We start from the raw sequence: 21038 nt of genomic DNA on the forward strand, positions 1-21038 counted from the left end.
TGTGATTATTGACCCAAGAAAACTTGTGGATATGAATGTGGACCTATGAAACCCTTTGTGGATGTGATTGTTGACACAAGAAATCCTGTTTATGACTGTTGACTTAAGAAAGTCTTTGAATGTAGCTGTTGTCCTAAGAAAGCCTTTGAATGTGACTGCTGACCTTAGACAGTCTGTGGGGATGTGATTGTTAACCTAAGAAAGCCTTTGGATGTTACTGTTGACCTAAGAAAGCCTGTGTGGATGTGATTATAACCCAAAAAAGCCTTTAGATGTGATTGTTGACATAAAAAATCCTTTGGATGAAACTTTTGACTTAAGAAAGCCTGTGTGGATGTGATTATTGACCTGAGAAAGCCCTTAGATATGACAGTTGACCTAAGAAAGTCCTTGGATGGGACTGTTGACCTAAGAAAGCCGTTTTGCATGTGATTGTTGACCTATGAAGGCCTCTGTATGTGATTGTTGACCCAAGAAAGCCCGTGCATATGACTGTTGACCTAAGAAAGCTGGTGTGGATATTATTGTTGACCTAAGAAAGCCTTTGGATATGACTGTTGACCTAAGAAAGCCGGTCTGGATAGGATTGTTAATCTTAAAAAGCCTGTAGATGTGATTGTTGACCCAAGAAAGCCTTTTTATATGACTATTGACCTAAAAAAAATTCTTTCTGGATGAGATTGTTGACAAACAAAGCTTGTTGATGTGACTGTTGACCTAAGAGAGCATTTGGGTGTGACTGTTGACCCAAGAAAGCCTATTTGGTTTTGATTGTTGACATAAGAAAGCTTGTGGATGTGACAGTTGACCTAAGAAAACCTTTGGATGTGACTGTTGACCTAAGAAAGCATGTGTTGATGGGATTGTTCACCTAAGAAAGTGTGTGGATGTGACTCTTGACCTAATGAGGAATATGTGGATGGGATTGTTGATGTATTAAAGCCTTTGGAAGTAAGTGTTGACCTGAGAGTGCATGTGTGGATGTGATTGTTGACCTAAGAAAGCCTGTTGATGAGACTTGACCTAAGAAAGCATGTGTGGATGGGATTGTTGATCTAACGAAGCCTTTGGATATGACTGTTGACCTAAGAAAGCATGTATGGATGTGATTATTGACCTAAGAAAACATGTGTGGATGGGATTATTGACCTAAAAATGCCTGTAGATGTAACTGTTGACCAACAAAAGCATATGTTGATGAGATTTTTTATCTAAGAAAGCCTGTGGATGTACCTGTTAACCTAAGAAAGCATGTATGGATGTGATTGTTGACCGAAGAAAGCCTGTGGGTATGACTGTTGACCTAAGAAAGTATGTGTGGATGGGATTGTTGATCTAAGAAAGCCTGTGGATGTGAGTGTTGACCTAAGTAAACATGTGTGGATGTGATGGGATTGTTGACCTAAAAAAGCCTATGGATGTGACTATTGACTAAAGAAAGCATGAGTGGATGTGATTGTTGACCTAAGAAAACCTTTGAATATGATTGTTGACCCAAGAAATCATGTGTGGATGGGGTTGTTGACATAGGAAATCACACGAAGAGGGGATTGTTGACTTAAAATATCATATGTGGATGCGATTGCTGAACTAAGAAAGCCCGTTGATGTGACTTTTGCCTAAGAAAGCATGTATGGATGTAAGTGTTAACCTAAGAAAGCCTGGTGATATGACTATTGTCCTAAGAAAACATGTGCGGATGAGATTGTTCTTCTTCTTCTTTGTCTGACCTAATAAAACCTGTGGATATGACTGTTGACCTAAGAAAGCATGTATGGATGTGATTGTTGACCTAAGAAATCATGTGTGTATGTGATTGTTAACACTAGAAATCCTGTGGATATAACTGTTGACCCAAGAAATCATGTGTGCATGTGATTTTTAACCTAAAAAAGCCTGTGGTTATGACTATTGACCTACGAAATCATGTGTTAATGTGATTGTTGACCTAAGAAAGCCTGTGAATATGATGACTGTTTACTTAAAAAATCATGAGTATGGGATTGTTGACCTAAGGAATCCTGTATATGTAATGGTTTTCCTAAGAAAGCCTTTGGATGAGGTGGTTGACCTAAAAAAGCCTGTGGATGTCGCTGTTGACCTAAAAAAGCCTTTATGAATGTGATTATTGACCTAAGAATGCTTGTGGATATGACTGTTGAGCTAAGAAAGCATTTGTGGATGTCATTATTGACACAAGAAAGCCTGTGGATATGACTGTTGACCTATGAAATCATGTGTTTATGTGATTGTTGATCTAAAAAAGCCTGTGGATATGACCGTTGACCTAAGAAATTATGTGTTGTATGTCATTGTTGACCTAAAAAAGCCTGGGTATGTGATTGTTTACTTAAGAAAGCCTGTTGATGTCGTTGTTGACCTAAGAAAGCCTGTATGAATGTGATTATTGACCCAAGAAAACTTGTGGATATGAATGTGGACCTATGAAACCCTTTGTGGATGTGATTGTTGACACAAGAAATCCTGTTTATGACTGTTGACTTAAGAAAGTCTTTGGATGTAGCTGTTGTCCTAAGAAAGCCTTTGAATGTGACTGCTGACCTTAGACAGTCTGTGGGGATGTGATTGTTGACCTAAGAAAGCCTTTGGATGTTACTGTTGACCTAAGAAAGCCTGTGTGGATGTGATTATAACCCAAAAAAAGCCTCTAGAGGTGATTTTTGACGTAAAAAAGCCTTTGGATGAAACTTTTGACTTAAGAAAGCCTGTGTGGATGTGATTATTGACCTGAGAAAGCCCTTAGATATGACTGTTGACCTAAGAAAGCCCTTGGATGGGACTGTTGACCTAAAAAAACCGTTTTGCATGTGATTGTTGACCTATGAAGGCCTCTGTGTGTGATTGTTGACCCAAGAAAGCCCGTGCATATGACTGTTGACCTAAGAAAGCTGGAGTGGATATTATTGTTGACCTAAGAAAGCCTCTGGATATGACTGTTGACCTAAGAAAGTCGGTCTGGATAGGATTGTTATTCTAAAAAATCCTGTGGATGTGATTGTTGACCTAAGAAAGCCTTTTGATGTGACTGTTAACCTAAGAAAGCCTTTTTATATGACTATTGACCTAAAAAAAATTCTTTCTGGATGAGATTGTTGACAAACAAAGCTTGTTGATGTGACTGTTGACCTAAGAGAGCATTTGGGTGTGACTGTTGACCCAAGAAAGCCTATTTGGATTTGATTGTTGACCTAAGAAAGCTTGTGGATGTGACAGTTGACCTAAGAAAACCTTTGGATGTGACTGTTGACCTAAGAAAGCCTGTGTGGATATGATTGTTGACCCAAGAAAGACTTTGGATGTGATTGTTGACCTTAGAAAGCCTTCCGATGATACTGCTGACCTAAGAAATTCTATGTGGATGTGATTGTTGACCTGAGAAAGCCTATGGATGTAACTGTTGACCTAAGACAGCCTGTGAAAGTGATTTTTGACCTAAGAAAGCTGGTCGATACGACTATTGACCTATGAAAGTATGTGTTGATGTAATTGTTGAACTAAGAAAGCCTGTGGATGTGACTATTGATGTAAGAAAGCCTTTGTGGATATGATTGTTGACCTAATAAAGCCTCTGGTTTTGACTGTTGGTTTAAGAAATCCTGTGGATGTGACTGATGATTATGTAAGATTACATAAAAATGGGACGATGGAAAGTTAATTTACTTAAAGGTGATATATTGATATGTTTTTCTTATTGTTATTGATTAGTTCATAAGAATATTCATGGTATGTTCATGTGAGGGAAACTTTCTTAAAAGATGCCTTACCAAAATGGTTTTTCTTAGAAAGAGGAAAGCATCTTACGTTGAATGTAAGTGTTTTAGGAGCATAATATTACCCATCATACCTGGGGTGGTTTATGAAAAAAATGGGGGTGTTTGACAGCAATATAAATAAAAAAGTATTCTACAATGATGTGAGAAACCATTTGAAATTGTCTCAGCTTCAGTGGAATTGAAAAGTCAATAAAAGGATCAAGAGTATAATCCTTAGATTTTATTTTCACAGGAAATGAAAAGCAATTAGATTGATAGAAAAAATAACACGAAGAACCATATGAGCCATACTAGCTATTTATGAAATTATTTAAAATTGACTTATGAAATGAATCTTTGATAATATAGAAATGTGTCATACATTTGCAAAGAATATCTCAGATTTCCAGAGGTAAGTTTATTATGAAACGAAGGCGAGAGAGATTTGGGCAAATGTTTGGTTTCAAGTAAATTTTCTCAAATCCTAAACAATGTTTTCTTCTGTGAAGCTGATGAACTTCTGAGATACTGATTACATCATTCATTTTCCTTACAAAGAGACCGTTGATATTCACCCTTGTAAATAACAACAAAAATGGCAACAACATGAACAATAGCAATCACATACTGTAAACATTAACAACTAGGATAAAGATAGTAAGAGAATTAATAGCTATTACTCAAAAAATAACAAGAAAGATAAAGACAACCATACTAGTAACAACAAACAAAATTATGAGAAATTAAAGATGATAAAACCAAGATCTTATGTTAGTTTTCAATAACAGAAAAGTAAAGAATAAACTCATATAATCAGTAGAAACTTTAAACCTTCAACTTCACAATCTTCGTTAGAAATGTTGTCAACAGTGGGTGTGTCTGTGTGTTAAAGAGTAAGAGAGTGTGTATCTGCTATTGTATGCATACGCATGTTAATCTAATCTAAACACGTTGACCAGATAGTACACTTGAAACAATTGACATTCGTGCACTTTGCAATTGTATGTTTCGGTTATATATGTATTGAAGATCATATATACAAAGTATATATATATATATATATATATATATATATATATATATATATAGAGAGAGAGAGAGAGAGAGAGAGAGAGAGAGAGAGAGAGAGAGAGAGAGAGAGAGAGAGATTTACCTAAATGCATAAGAGAAAACCCTGTTAACCCCGTAAAATGGCAATTTATTATATCATCATACTCATACTAATTATTAGATGTAGTAACAATCGGTGGTATAGAAATAGCATCACCAGAGTATGTAGAAGTTATTTTTCACAGAGAGAGAGAGAGAGAGAGAGAGAGAGAGAGAGAGAGAGAGAGAGAGAGAGAGAGAGAGAGAGAGAGAGAGAGAGAGAGAATATGGTATAGAAAAAAATTATGAAGACGTGTTCCTCTATAGGATGATTCCTGTTTTATCAAAGAAAATTCTTTCAAGTCACTGGCATCCATATCTCAAAGCATGAACTAACATCCAAAATATATTAATACATTACTGTACCTTTTTCTATACTTACTGTATACTTCAATTACAATAAACACCAGCAAATTTATAATTTAAACACTAAAGATGTTTAGCTAGTCGTAGGTGCAAACAACCCTTAAGCAAGAAGTACAAGCATTACATTAACACCAATATATGATTACCATTCCATCACCACGACTCAACATAGATATGATCCGAGATGATTACCAAGACGTGTACAGTTCGTCCGTGGATCCCGAAGACAGGGAGTACTGCAGCAGCCCCGGTTACGCAAGCTATTACTATCGCCCTCCCCAACACAGTGCCAATTATACATCGTCTCATAATGACTCTTCTTATCCGCCTGGCCAAAATGGCACTGCCAGGAGACCAAAGGTGAGATTTTCGCTTATATTTTTCTGTTTTGATCTACTTCCATCTGTATTAGATGAAGCTAACCAAAAAGTCTTCAATCTTCAACTCTGATCTAAGTTAACCTTTCTGCTAACTCGTGTTTTAGGTGAGACCAATCTACGATCTTCAACTGTGATCTGAGTTTGTCTTTCTACTTGTATCTTAGTAGGCGAGGAAAAAAAAGAAAATGTCTTCACCATGACTTCAGGTTATCTTCCTTTCCAGCAGACATATAGGAGCTTTTTCCATCCTCACATCTTCCTCAAGACTCCTCCAAATTATGGGAATGATTCAATTCCATTAGACATCCTATTTCAACTGCTGTTCTTGAACTGAAATCTATTCTCTTTCTTTCAGATGATCAAGATTTTAGTTTCCAAAAACTTTTGGTGAACTTTCATTTAAAGAGAACAGGCCTGGCATATTTTTTTTTCTTATATCTTGATTTTTCTTATCTATATTTCTATTGCAGAGCAGAGTTTTTTTTACATTTAAAGAAAATAAATAAACAAATATATCATTCTTATATCTACTTTGATTTTAAATATTTACACCAGATGATAAATCAATGACAAATATCTGAGTTAAGATGTCCTATTTCTTGTTTAGCATGGTATCAAAATTATCTCTTCACTGTCTCTCAGCCAGCTCCTCGTCCCTCGAAAGTAAAAAGATACCTTCTGACAAGAGATCCTAAGGATAGGCGAATCTCTGGTAAGTCGGAATTATTATATGGGTCTTTTATATTTATTTAATCAACATACGGGCACTGTTGTCCGGAACTTTATCCAGCTAGTGATTGTTAATTCTAACCAGAGCCTTCTGACATATAATTATAATTTAATGAATAATGATAACCCTGAAATCGATGCAGCATTGTGTGATTGCCATTAATAATGCCTACTGCTGCTGCAGTTACACAATTTACTAGAGGCCTATTTATTGTTATTATTTAATATGAATGGTCATTAATAACCTATTTTTTTTTTTAACCACCATATACTTTGGTGTGCACTGCCTGATGGGATATGCCTACTGCTGCTGCAGTTACACGATTGGCAAGAGGCCTATTTATTGTTAATATTACGTATGACTTTTTATTCATTTGGTCAACACCAGGTAACGGCCTCGGCATGAAGGTGGTCGGGGGTAAGGAGATTCCAGGAACCAAAGGTCGACTTGGTGCCTACATTGCTCGCATCCAAGACGGTGGTGTTGCAGACGCCCTGGGTCAACTCAAAGAAGGAGACCTGGTGCTGGAATGGAATGGTGTTTCTCTTGTCGATCGCACCTACGAAGAAGTTCAGGGCATCGTTGTTCAGTCTGGGGACGACGCTGAAGTGGAGATAGTTATTCGCAGGTATTTTTCACATATAAGTTTTGTTTGTGTGTATATTTATTGGTAATGATATTCTATCTAAATTTATGTGTGATAGTTATCGGCGAGATTTTAAATTTGGATGAAATTATTAGTATAATTATATAAATACTACTTCAATTCATGCTAACTTAGACCTTTTTTATTTCACCCAGTGATATCAATATGATAACCGGCAAACGCATATCAAAAAACCTGCCCAAAGGGTCCCGTAAAGTCGACGCTCGTAATGTAGCCGGAAGTAGTGACTCCAGGTACAACGCTTCCTCTCCTCCTCATCAACGGTATCAGGACGATCAACAGGATAGCGATGATGATGACGATGATTCCATCAACGACCCTCTGGATATCAATGGGAATCAGTCTTCAGAAAACAACTATCCAGAAGAGATGGATGGTGAGCAGAGGTACACCAGCCCCCATCTGGGTTCCAGCTCCCGCATTAGGTACACCAGCCCCGATTTTCCAAGACTGGACCGAGCCTCATCTAACGATACCAGAAGCTTGAATGGCGATGAAGGTTCCAGAATGGTTTCGACAGGCTTGCGAGGCTCCCCATTGAATCGTCAGGTTCTTCATGAACGGCCAGCTTCTGCAGGTTAGTTGGAACTGTTCTATGACGGCGGTTTTGTTTTCTCTTGGTGGCCGATGTAGTAACGTCCCTGACTGTTGAATGCCAGACTGGGATTCAAGTCTCGCTCAAACTCGTTAGTTTCTTTGGTCACTGCAACATTACCATCCTTGTGAGCTAAGGAGGGGGGGGGGGCGGTTGTGAGAGCCTATAGACTGAGTCATCAGCAGCCATTGCTTGGCCCTCCACGGTCCTAGCTTGGGTGGAGAGGGTGCTTGGGTGCTGATCATATGTATATATAGTAAGTCTAGGGTATTGTCCTGCTTGATAGGGCAATGCCACTGTCCCTTGCCTCTGCCATTTATGAGGGGCGTATTAAACTTTTAAACAAGGTAATGTAATTTGCTTGCGTCATTCCAGGGCTGAATGTCCTGTCAGTTTCAGTGATCAATTAAGAAATTGGAAAGAACGTACAGATTCTTAATCACTGCAGAAAAATACCCAAAATGTCTTGCATGAAACCAACTTGTGGTACTAAAATAAGAAATAGTTGATTTCTTTTCGAAATTGAAAAATAAATCTGCGTTATGTTGTTTTTCCAATTTGACATAATGCAACTTGAAATACTGGCAGAGAGAGAGAGAGAGAGAGAGAGAGAGAGAGAGAGAGAGAGAGAGAGAGAGAGAGAGAGAGAGAGAGAGAGAGAGAGAGAAAAACTAAGGTTTTTGTTGAGTGTGGGTCATATATTCGTACGCTTTTTATCACATCACCATATGTCTTTTAGCAAAGTTTTTTTTTTTTTTTTTTTTGAATAGAGACATAGGAAGCTTCAATATATGTCAAAGCTATCAATATAGTAGAATCTTGCTTTTTCAACCGGATCAAGCAATCAATCTTCTCCGATTAGTTGGGCAATACCCTTCTCAGCATCCACTTTCACCGCTTTCGTGAATCAAAGGTCTTGAACAAATTCTTCCTGTAAATGGTCCGCTTATTGTCTACTTTAATTATTCTCCTTGTAAACTTATATTTTTTTCCTGTAATAAGAACTTCAGATCTCCCATTTATTTTCTCAACATGGTTTGGTGGAGAGAATGCTCGTGTGCTGATCATATGTATATATGGTCATTCACTAATGCATTGTCACTGTCCCTTGCCTCTGCCATTCATTACAACCAAAATCGGCCATACAAGGAAAAATTCAAATATGGGAAAAATTTCCCCACTTATTTCTCAAGAGGAAATATTGATATTTAATGATTCCACCGAATATCATTATAACCAATGTTATGTTAAATAGGCATAATCGTTCGGCATTAGAAATTTTAATCATAAATTTGAACAATTAATTCCAGACTGCATCAACATAAGGACCTCTTGTCCTCAACCCATGGGTGGGAGCCATCAGAATTCGTTGAGAACTCTTGTATCAAAAGGCTCCTCGCTCGTAGATTTGGAGATGAGGAGAGAGTCAAACATCTCTGCCCTCGGTTCCAAGGGCGTTGCCGAAGCATCTAAGAATATGAAGCCCTGGAGGAGTCATGAACGAATTGGGTACGCCGGCAGTAGCCCGGTGCCTCCAAATCGCCCTTCGTCGAAAACTGCCAAAATTAAGGTAGGTAACTGAATCTAGAATTTATGGTTTATTTCAATTGTTATAGCTATGTCCACTGGTGTTTTTATCAATATAGAATGTTGTAAATTAATTTTGTTATCAAGCTCATGTTTCTATGGAAAATGTAATATACACACACATACACACACACACACACACACACACACACACACACACATATATATATATATATATATATATATATATATATATATATATATCTATCTATCTATCTCTCTCTCTCTCTCTCTCTCTCTCTCTCTCTCTCTCTCTCTCTCTCTCTCTCTCTCTCTCTCTCTCTCTATATATATATATATATATATATATACTCATTCAGACACCTACGTAGGTTCCCTAAAGTGTGTGGAATACCCCCATACACTCCGTACCAACAATCTTGCATACATTCTATCTTCCTTGATGTTAATCTTTTCCAGTACCCTTTTTGCTCTATTTAATCAGTACTTTCTAACACTTCATCTGTTATTTATGGATAGATTTTTTTTAATGTCTTCTATTTTCACTTTATATAGAAACTACTCTACAAATATTTTCTATAGTTTCAACATTTTTATTTTTACTGGTATTCAATAACCTCTTATCAGTTCGGTGATTTAGCTAATAATGTTTTATACCTCCAAACTAACCCAAGTTTCTTTCCAGTATTTTGGTTACCTCCTACCACCTTTCTCATTTCATAGTTTTTGTAATACCACATTTTTCTTTCCCCATCAGATTGTGATATGTTTGCTCCTCAATATCCATAAGAATTAATTGCATTATGATGCTAGATATTTATCAATTTACCATTCATATTTACATTTTATTTCTCCAGTTTCCTGGCTTCTATTTGCCGTCATAACCCTACACTTGCTCACATTAACTCTCTTATTTCTACCCTTTAAAAAAACTTTCCCATCCGTGATTTTCTTCCTCACTGCTTCCTTCTATTATAAATAAATCAAACTCAGGATTTTCTTGTCTCTTCTTCAATATCCCCAATCGTTGCCCACCACCTGCAGATATCAACTATTGTATGCTGTATTCACGGCCAACATTCTTATCCCACTAATTTTTTATTTCCATTTCTCATTTTTTTTATTATAAATAACAGATACAGTTACAAATAAATCCTTGTCTCAATTCTTAATTTACAACAAACCTCTCTATCTCCTGGTTACCAAATCTAACATTTTGAACTTCCATCATAAAAGTTTTACATTGCAATAAAAAAAACTTATCTTCTAAACCACATACCAAGATGCCGTCCCTGTCGCCTCTATTATTTCCACCAAAAATTAACTATGACCCAGTCTCGGCTCATGCGTGCACATACTGTATATTTTCCTTTCTCCTTCAAAGTACTCCGTTAATCATACATAACTAAATTGATCTATATGCCTTCGTCCTTGTGTAATCTAACGCTTTGCTTAATTTATTTCAAATTAATCAGTTTTTATTTAAACGCGTGAAATATGAAATTTTCGTTGATTATTTTAATGTTAGAAGGGAGACGGCAAGGCCTCATCTTCAAAACAGCGTTGTTACTGGTCGAAGAAAATCAATATATCCGTTTTCTTTAATTTGAAACTTCAAAGAAAACCAGCTTCCTTCGTAATTTTGTTAAATATTTATTAATTTTTTGTTTTTCGGATAAAAAGAGAAAAACATTCTTTTGTGACCTCTGACTTGTTGAAAAAAGAGGTTAGACTTAGATTGATAAATTTTTACTGGTGATAATGTCAAGGATTAACTAGTTTTACTGAAACTAAGATGACCAATGCACATCGAAGATTTGATGGTACTACGATTTCTTGTGGTGCCAATTAAAGCTTCCAATTACCAGAATGGTCATATCTGTTTTTGTAGGTTATTTATTTATTATTTTTTTTATATAATTTCTCCATCCCCTCCCCTGTCCTGGCCACCACCTGTCCAATCCTGGCTAGGCTCGTAGCCCATCTTAACCAAATATAAGTAGGCCTATCAGTTTCCTCTGCAGCCCGTCCTATCATTCCCCTTTCAGAATTACAGCAAGGATAATCAGGTCAAATTCCTGTATTCTTGGCCTTATAGGTGGCTCAGTCTAATGCTATTAGAGGAGGAAGGAATACGCAAATATGTTTATGGTCAGGTAAACTAATTACATTCTTTAGAGTAATTAAAAACGAGTGAATGAATAAAAAAGGCAGTTCTAGTATTTTGTCCTAGCTAGCATGTAAATATTCTTGAAATTAGTGATGATGATAATGTAAAATACATTTAACTTTATTTTCTTCATTCCATCAGCTTTGGTAGTCCTATCCTTTCTTTCTTAGATTGATTGATTGATTGGTAGTCTGGACAACGTTGCAGCGTCGATGGGTATATACACAATATAAGCTTTCTTACCTGTTTATATTAGGTTAATTACAAATTATTAATGTTGTTTTTTGATTGGTTATGTGCAAGAAAATGAGGGCTAGATGGCAAGCACCAACATATCCTGCTGGTACTAATTCTATTTCTACACCATATTCCTTCTTTTACTCCTTTCAAGCTGCGCAGTTCTTCAAATAACAAATAGAAAAAATGGCTGCATCGGGGAATACATATTATTCCATATTAGCGGCTTTTTAAAAAAAAAACTGGAGGAAGCACGTCTCAAAAATGATTTTCATTCTACGAAAACAAGGAAGTCAATAAGACATTAAATTTATTCTTAAGGTTCACTCTCATTTGGTTGAATACGAAGAAAATCCCATTAGATATTAGTATTTTATTTATTCATTCCGCTGTGAAGTATCAAATATCGTAGTAGAAGTAGGTTGGGCGAGCGGGGATGTGCCAGGGAAAAAAGGTAATTGAAGTGATGTAGAACAGAGAACAGGAGATTTTATCTACTATTTTTAATCTTTGGAAGCGTTTTTTATTGGAATAGACTGCGAGTTCCTGTAAGAATTTCTAAAAATATATATATTTTAATTGAAGAATTGGCTAAATAACAACATTTATGCATAGATTGTTGTTGTTTTATATACTGTCTGGCCACGGTGCCTTGCAGTGATACATCCCGCAAATTCATTGATTATGATTTAACGTTTTAAGATTTTGATTAATTTAAATGACAATGCTGAAACCTTTGATATGCGAAGAAACTATGATTTACTTTTTAAATTCATTGATTATGATTAAACGTTGTAAGATTTTGATTAATTGAAATAGCAATGCTAAAACTTTTGATATGCGAAGAAACTATGATTTACTTTTTAAATTCATTGATTATGATTAAACGTTGTAAGATTTTGATTAATTGAAATAGCAATGCTAAAACTTTTGATATGCGAAGAAACTATGATTTACTTTTTAAATTTATTGATTATGATTAAACGTTTTAAGATTTTGATTGATTTAAATGACAATGCTAAAACCTTTAATATGCGAAGAAACTATGATTTACACTTTGTAGGGAATAAAACATATTCAATCCAGTCGTAAAATTGTGAACAAACTCTCCTAAAAGACCCCCGTATTCCTCAACAGCACACTTGGCCCTCCGACCGAAGAAGCAGCAACCCAGAGGTCAATCAGCAGCATCCTCTGGGTGAAGTGCAATTACAAGTATGTTATGATTCCCGAGCTTGCATTCTATACGTGACCGTTATTAGGGCCAGGTCTCTCTACACGGTACAAGACTGTGGGTTCACGAACCCTGATCCATTCGTAAAGGTCTACCTTCTGCCTGGACGCAGGTATTTATGTTTTCAATCCGTGGTTTGGAAAGGAGGAAAACGCAATGTACATTTATGATATAACGTTATAAATCTCATGAAAAGGCATTATATTTTACCCTTTTCCAATGTAACTGGACGAAAGTATATACAAATTGGGATACTGTATATCTCTTATCACAACTGTATCCCTTCTCTAGGCGGTTGAATAACTTGCCTTTCCTTTCGCCAGCCTGGAAAATCAGCGCCGGACTCGGTCCTTTACGTTAAGCAGTTGTCCCGAATGGAACCAAACGATGGTTTACCCGAATATCACTCCAGTGGAACTACCCAAACGTCACCTGGAAGTCTCCGCTTGGAATTATCGGGCCGATGTCGACAAGCCCAATGAATTCCTTGGAGAAGTTGTCTTGAATCTTTCGGGTTTGTAAACCAGAACCGTTTTTAGAGGTGTCTCCTTTCAGTATTGCTCAGGAACTTTGTTTATATGCAAATGAGATGAAAGATTATGAAATATCAAAATGGTTCATCGGATGTGTAGCAAGGAAAAAATCACATAATATTTAGAATAAAAGAAATGGAACCTTCTAATTAGTCAGTCTACCACGGCACCTCTCATTATTGTTTGCTATAAGATGGTATTCGACCTGGAGTAAAATCGTTCATAAAAACATTTATTTTATATTCTTAGCAATTGTTTAAACAAAATCCTCCCGTCAGCAGATTCCTCGGTGTTGGATGAGCAGCCGCGTTGGTATCACTTACACGAAGTAATGCGAGGCGAACTGGCTGATTGAGACTTAGGTAAAGTATGTGTGAGATGTAGATCTCTCTCTCTCTCTCTCTCTCTCTCTCTCTCTCTCTCTCTCTCTCTCTCTCTCTCTCTCTTTCTCTCTCTCTCTCTGTAGTATTCAAACCGAATTTGCTTCTATGTATATGCTACACTGTAAAAGGAAAATATTGGTCTAAGAATACTGTTGATAGAATATATCAGGTGGACATAGCTATAACTCTCATATGTTATTTAAACCTTTATGGAACCAATACTTTTTTTAATGTTGGTGTTTTTATGTTTCATAATCTCTCCTTTTCATTATCAAGAAGTAAATTTTAGAAACTCGTAAATTAAATGAATTATTCGTCGATAAAGTCACATTAGCAGATACTTATTTTCACTTTACTGTCTTTATCTTCGCTACCTTCATGGTGGTAAGTAGAGTGAACGATGTCTTTTCTTATCTTCCCTTTAGATAACAGCGTTAACTGATAGCAGTTGTTAGAATAACTTTTGAGATTATGTGATTTATATGAGTATTCAAAACTAAGTGAAGGAAGATATCAAAGTTTTGCTTTGGCATGAAGCTAAAAAAAGTTGCATTGAATGACAAAATCATATATGAAGAGTTTTCCTAAGTTTATCGCGGAAAATCAATGGATAATGTTTCATTAAAAAGATAAAGAATGAAATTACGATTATTATTCTTTAAATATTAATCAGGTGGCTCCAGGCGGCTTTTGTAATTTTTTTTTTATAAACAATTATATATTGTGGATTCAAGAGTATATATATTTTGACTTTATATCAATTTGGCTATAAGGTAATATATTACATCACACATATATGCTACATTTTAAACGTACATCCAGGATTTATTTACTATTTATTATTATTTTTATTTTATTTATTTTTTTTTATTAAACCAATTATCTGGGAATTAAGAAATCCCTTCAAAATTCTGCACCCAAATGAAAGGATATCATCAGTAATGAATATTTTTTTCTTGACTTTCAGGTATACATATCAAGAATTCTACATGATCTCTGCATCTGCGAATGCAGCCTTTTACAGTGCCAAGTTCTTCCATAAACATAAGGGTATCCTGCGGATCAGATTTGTATTCTTGAAGAGATTTTTAAGCTTGAAAGGTTAATAGAGAATGCAGTGTTATTTTAACTAATCAGGGTATTTATAATCTATATTAACTAAAGATTTGAATAGTATTTTCTGATTGGAAATGTGTTCAGCTTCGAAAAAAATCAGGTTAAAACAATAAGTTTCTATATTTTCATAAGAAGCTTGAAAGATTATTGTAGCTCAAAGGCTTTTTCCAGCCACCAAAAAATTAGTCATATTTAAAAAGATTGAGATTTCAAGGTTTTTTCAGCAAGAAAAAAAATTTTGATTTTAGTTTTTAAGATTTGAATTTTAAGAAATCATTATATATAAAGATTTATTCAAGATTTAATGAGCATCAAAGGAATTATGATTAAAGATAAGGATTTTAGCAACCCAATAACCTAAGATTGTTGGAATCCTTAAAATTTTTACTCATCTGCTCAGTGACGTAGCTTGAATCCTCCCCGGGCCTCTAAGAGAGTGGAGCCTTCAAAGCAGGGTAAAAGAAAAAAGTATTTAAGTATACATTTAGAATTACCTACTCACCAGGGTAAAAGGAGGGGGAGGGAGGGACCTCTTTGCTATAGCTACGCCCCTGACATTGATCTGTTCAAGCTTTAGGAAGTCTTCAAGCTTAGAACAAAACACTTATTATTAAAGAAGCCTTTAAGCTTGGAGGAGAGAATTGATGAGAAAAGAATAAATTTTCTCGAATGTAATTTAAGTGTCACTCGTTGCCTGAGAGACTGTAGAAGGAGCTTCCTTTTCAGTGTTGTAGGATGGCTGGATGTAAAGGATTTAACGACTAGGATTTTAGAGGATTAAATTAAGGTTTTGGCCTGATTTCCATGTAGGATCGAGCTTAGTTAAAAATTGCCTCCCGCTCCGACATAATGTTTCCTGAAGTTCATATATAGATAAATAAATATATACATATAAAAAAGTATTACTTGTGAGTATAGTGTCTGTTTGCCGTTTGACTTCCTCAACCCGATCTTGTATTTCAGGTGGAAATAAATAAAAAAAACAACTGAGGTTCCTTTCCAATATGAAGTGTAAGCCTTTTTGTGAAAAAAAATCTCCATTTGTGTAAGCATAATAATCTTTCTTGTGTTCACTAACCTACAGTATATTAGTATGTGAGTAAAGGTGTGTATGTATGCGTATACAGTATATGCATATATAGGCCTACACATTTATTTGATCATATGTGTATACAGAATATACTGTATACACTTGTATTTGAATATACATTATATATACATGTGTATATATAGTTTTCATATATATATATATATATATATATATATATATATATATATATATATATATATATATATATATATATATATATACACACACACACACACACACACACACACACACATATATATATATATATATATATATATATATATATATATATATATATATGTGTGTGTGTGTGTGTGTGTCAATGCAAAGGTATATACAGTATATCTATGTGTATATATGATGTATCTATCTATCTATCTATCTATCTATCTATCTATATATATATATATATATATATATATATATATATATATATATATATATATGTACACATATATTTATGTATATTTGCATATATAATGTATATATTTTTATATTTATAAATATATATATGTATTATATATATACATACATACATACATACATACATACACACACACACACACATATATATATATATATATATATATATATATATATATATATATATATATATATATATATATATATATATGTAAGTGTGTAGTATGAAAAATATATGTATATAAGAAGCCTATCTAAAAACATACATATGTATATATACACGCATATATATGCATATATTGTATGTGCATACCTATTTATAGTAGAGTAATAAATTAACCAGTTGATTTCTTAGTTTGTAGCCTATATATGCCTGACATTAGATAACTGTTGTGTTCTCCATAACGTGATTGTAGACACCTACCAAAATTCACCGGATTTTGTAGCCCCAAATATTAGTTCTAGCAATGGTGACGGATGCATGAATTTTGGAAAAATTTCAATTGTTCGTAGATACACCATATTGTTGCGTAAGATGATATATCATGACAGTAAGAGAGAAAGAGTGAGGTTAGGTTTTCACTGTGGAGTCCCCCTCAAATATATAATTTAATGTTTGGTTGCATTATTTTCTGCAGAGAACAAAATTATCAGATTTAGAAAAATATTTATGTGTGTGTGTATATATATATATATATATATATATATATATATATATATATATATATATATATATATATATATATATATATATATATATATATATATATATATATATATATATATATATATAGACACGTACTGTCATTAAATTCTGAAAACGAACATTGAAATATAAGAATCTGAAAGATAAAAATTTTATTATTGAATTTATTATAACTACAGTAAATCAAAATGAACGTGGGTTAAGATTATGATTTCTTCAATGTATCGTAAAACCGGGAATAGTGAAACAAAAGGAAATTATATATGTATCCATGGTCATTTTCACTAAAATTCATTGGTCACAAGGAGTTTCCCTTTTGATAAATACTTTCCTACAAAGTTTGGAATCTCCTTTTAGAAATGGTATAAATAATGTCAAACTTTTTTTTTTTTTTTTTTTTTTCTGAAAAAGTAGGGTTTTTTTTTTTTTTTTTTTTTTTTTTTTTTTTTTTTTTTTTTTTTTTTTTTTTTTTGCTGAGAAAGTAGGTTACTAATTTAATTGACTTATCCTAACTCTGCTAAGATGGTAGGATTCATTTTAACACCACTATCATAAGCTACGAAAGTATAGGAAAGAACTAAAAGCCTAATTGCGTTGTAAATAGTAAATGGTATGTTGTTCACTTATTGAAATATTAAATATGTTTAATCACTATTTCGAATTCACATAAAATGTTCGCTAAACTGTCTCATTACACAACAATTATACACCAACAATAGTTGTTCGATTTCCGGAGCGTTCCGTAGTAGATGCAAACAATGATTAGTTTTCTCGTGTACTCATGTTCATAACAGAATATAATTGAGATTTTATTTCAAATTAATGGTCTAGCTGTCCCTGGCAATTATAACCTTTTAGAAATAAGAAATAAACTTATCCACATGTCAAAAAATGATCTGCAGTATAAACGACCAAGCTCACAGCAATAGTCCCTAGTACCTACCTGCTGCAAGAAGTAAACTATTTGTAATGATAGTAAGTTGTCCCAACGTAAACGAAAAGAAAAAGATAAAAAGAACTCATTATATCATTAGATTATCTGTTCCTAAAATCCAAAGTTGAGTGTGACCCTGGAAGCTGTACATATAAGCTCACACATCCCAATATATTTTCCAATTGATCTTTAGATCTGTAACTCTGCACTGGTAAAATCGACAGACTCGTGACTTTTAGTCAGGGAGCAATGACGTCATGTGTCAACAATGGAGCAATGACGTATTGTGTAACCCTAGAGGAATGACATATTGTGTCAATCTACTTATGTTCGCGTTTCGTAAAGTAACTAGGAAACTAATAAAGATAGAAAGTAACTTCTACATTGTACTCATGGTTACATTATACGATGACGCCAAAATACATCATCAGCTCTTCAGTGGGTTAAGTAAATGTAAGCATATATTTCGATACATTAACGTGTCCGTCATTTTTAGTTCATTACATTTCCTTTTATCTTTTACTCATACATACACAAAATAAAAAAGTATATATACAGATATACACTATAGCAGTTCATTAGTTTTAGCATATATATAAAAGATTGCAATATTATAAAATGCTAATGAAAGTGCATGGAAATATATTGGATAGAATAGTAATCAAATATACAGCTGTTACGTTGTTTATATTATTTAGATAACCCATGGTAATTAACCCATTAGAATTATATAATAAAGTATCTGATCACGAATTTTAAAAACAACGATATTTTTTTTCATCGTTTGGTTAACTGTGTTGCTAATTTAAATCTCATGAGTTACCTTGGAAACTTTATTGTAACAGAGTGGTAGTTAAAGGCTATAAATATATATATATATATATATATATATATATATATATATATATATATATATATATATATATATATATATATGTATATATGTATATAAAGGTGTATATGTATATATATATATATATATATATATATATATATATATATATATACATATATACATGTTTATATTTATATATATAGATGTATATATACACATGTATATATACACATACTCTATAGATATATATATATATATATGTATATATATATATATATATATATATATATATATATATATATATATATATATATATATATACATGTTTATATTTATATATATAGATGTATATATACACATGTATATATACACATACTCTATAGATATATATATATATATATATATATATATATATATATATATGTATATATATATGTATGTATGTATGTATGTATAATATATATATATATATATATATATATATATATATATATATATATATATATATATATATAGATGCAGTTGGACGTATGAATATACCCATGTATGTATGCTTAATATCTGTTTTATATCTCACATTATTATCAACGTAAAAAAAAAAGAGAAGTTAAAAAAGGCACAGACACTGACACCCTAAAGCTTAAGGAATCATTTGTGAACCCTGTGTAATGTGTATTGGGGAGTTATATAGCTGTATTGGTTAAGTGTTGTTACCCCTTAAGATATATATTATCTTTGGCCATACCGGAGGAATATGTGGGCAAGCCATATGTCATATGAGAAATGTTAATTGTAGTAATGCACAGATATATCGGAACAAAGTATGACTTGAATAAAGAAAGATGATGTTAATTTAACAATTTATTGACCTTTTTGGGGGTAATGTTTACTTCGTTGGACCTTGAGGCCCTGCCTTCTTGTTTTTTTTTTTCTTTATGGAGAGGAGACTACAAAAACAATTGTTTTCTCATGAAGCAAAATTCACATTTTCCCCTCCCTTCTTTATCAAGTTAAAAAGAAAATAAGAAAAATTACTCGAAAATTTTCCTTTATGGTTTATCGGTGCAATGCATTCGGCAAAGAAACTTATGTTCGTAATAGAGGAGAACCTGGCTGCATGCAACAACGGCTGATTGACGTAAGGCGCACCATGCCATAAGCTCAATTGCCTTGCGGCCATCCAGAGTAAAAGATAAAAAAAGGCTCCATTTATCACAGCTCTGCCATCGTGGTATGGGACAATTACATTCCTGACTGCGGACACTATGGGATTGAGATGGAGAGACGGACGGGCGTACAGAATAAAGGCAACTTTATAAAACAAAAAAAAAGTTGGGATAAATGACAGATTCGTAAGGAGATAAAAGCGGACGGGAGCTGTTTTAATAGAATATACGACCCTGCCCATAGTAATTGCGGCCAACTGATGTTTTTGGGAAAGTGCAGCCTTCGAGATTCACACGAAAATGCTTCAGAATTGACGGGTCGGCGGGGCGGCCCTGTCTACAACTCCATTGGAGATGAATGGGAGGAGAATCATAGATCTTACTGTGATTACGACCGTCAGAATGGGATAATGCTGGACGCTAGTGGTAGAAATTCATTAAAATGCAAATCAACCGGTCATTGGAGGCGATGATCGCTGAGGGAAGGAAAAAAGATTAATAAATAAGAAATAAGTCGGTCGTAAAACAGTAGGAATTGTGCTTTTCTGAACCCGGGGAGCAAGAGAAAAATGGGGAAGAAGAAATAAAAAAGAATAGAAAAACAAAAAAAGAATAAGTGCCTAATTTGAAGTGGGGTTTCCGTGTGTGACTTATGGCAACGGGGTTTCTCATCGCACGAGCAGACCTGCCATTTTGGCCACCGGCTCCATATGATCTTCCACTGCTTAATACAGTATCTGTATTGTAGGGACAACCTCATTACCCAGCATAGAGTAAGGGTCCCCTATAGGTGATGGTTTTTACCTAGGAGCGTGTGTCTGATTACACGTTCTCTGTTTTCTTTATTTTGGTGGATTATATCATTTTGCTGTGCCTGTTGGTCCATAGATGCTTGTTTGTAGGTTCGGTCGGATTATGCTTAACCTTTTTAAACATGATATTCACTCATACAGAAGCATACACAATTGTCACTGCAACAATCAGCTAAAACAATTGTAAGGTA

General features: G+C 34.1%; 1 protein-coding gene across 1 annotated transcript in view; it reads left to right on the forward strand.

The window, feature by feature from the left end:
- Positions 1-16031, forward strand: part of LOC137630529 (uncharacterized) — a 315029-nt gene extending 298998 nt beyond the window's left edge. The window contains exons 23-31 of the mRNA XM_068362046.1: positions 5461-5648; positions 6311-6380; positions 6786-7026; positions 7200-7642; positions 8971-9230; positions 12753-12961; positions 13173-13363; positions 13664-13744; positions 14733-16031. Coding sequence (XP_068218147.1) covers positions 5461-5648; positions 6311-6380; positions 6786-7026; positions 7200-7642; positions 8971-9230; positions 12753-12961; positions 13173-13363; positions 13664-13737 — 1676 coding nt within the window. The 3' untranslated portion in view covers positions 13738-13744; positions 14733-16031. The remainder of the gene's footprint in view (positions 1-5460; positions 5649-6310; positions 6381-6785; positions 7027-7199; positions 7643-8970; positions 9231-12752; positions 12962-13172; positions 13364-13663; positions 13745-14732) is intronic.
- The last annotated feature ends 5007 nt before the right edge of the window (positions 16032-21038 follow it).

The sequence above is a fragment of the Palaemon carinicauda genome, chromosome 38 (genome assembly GCF_036898095.1).
Source record: "Palaemon carinicauda isolate YSFRI2023 chromosome 38, ASM3689809v2, whole genome shotgun sequence".
In the NCBI taxonomy this organism is placed as follows: Eukaryota; Metazoa; Arthropoda; class Malacostraca; order Decapoda; family Palaemonidae; genus Palaemon; species Palaemon carinicauda.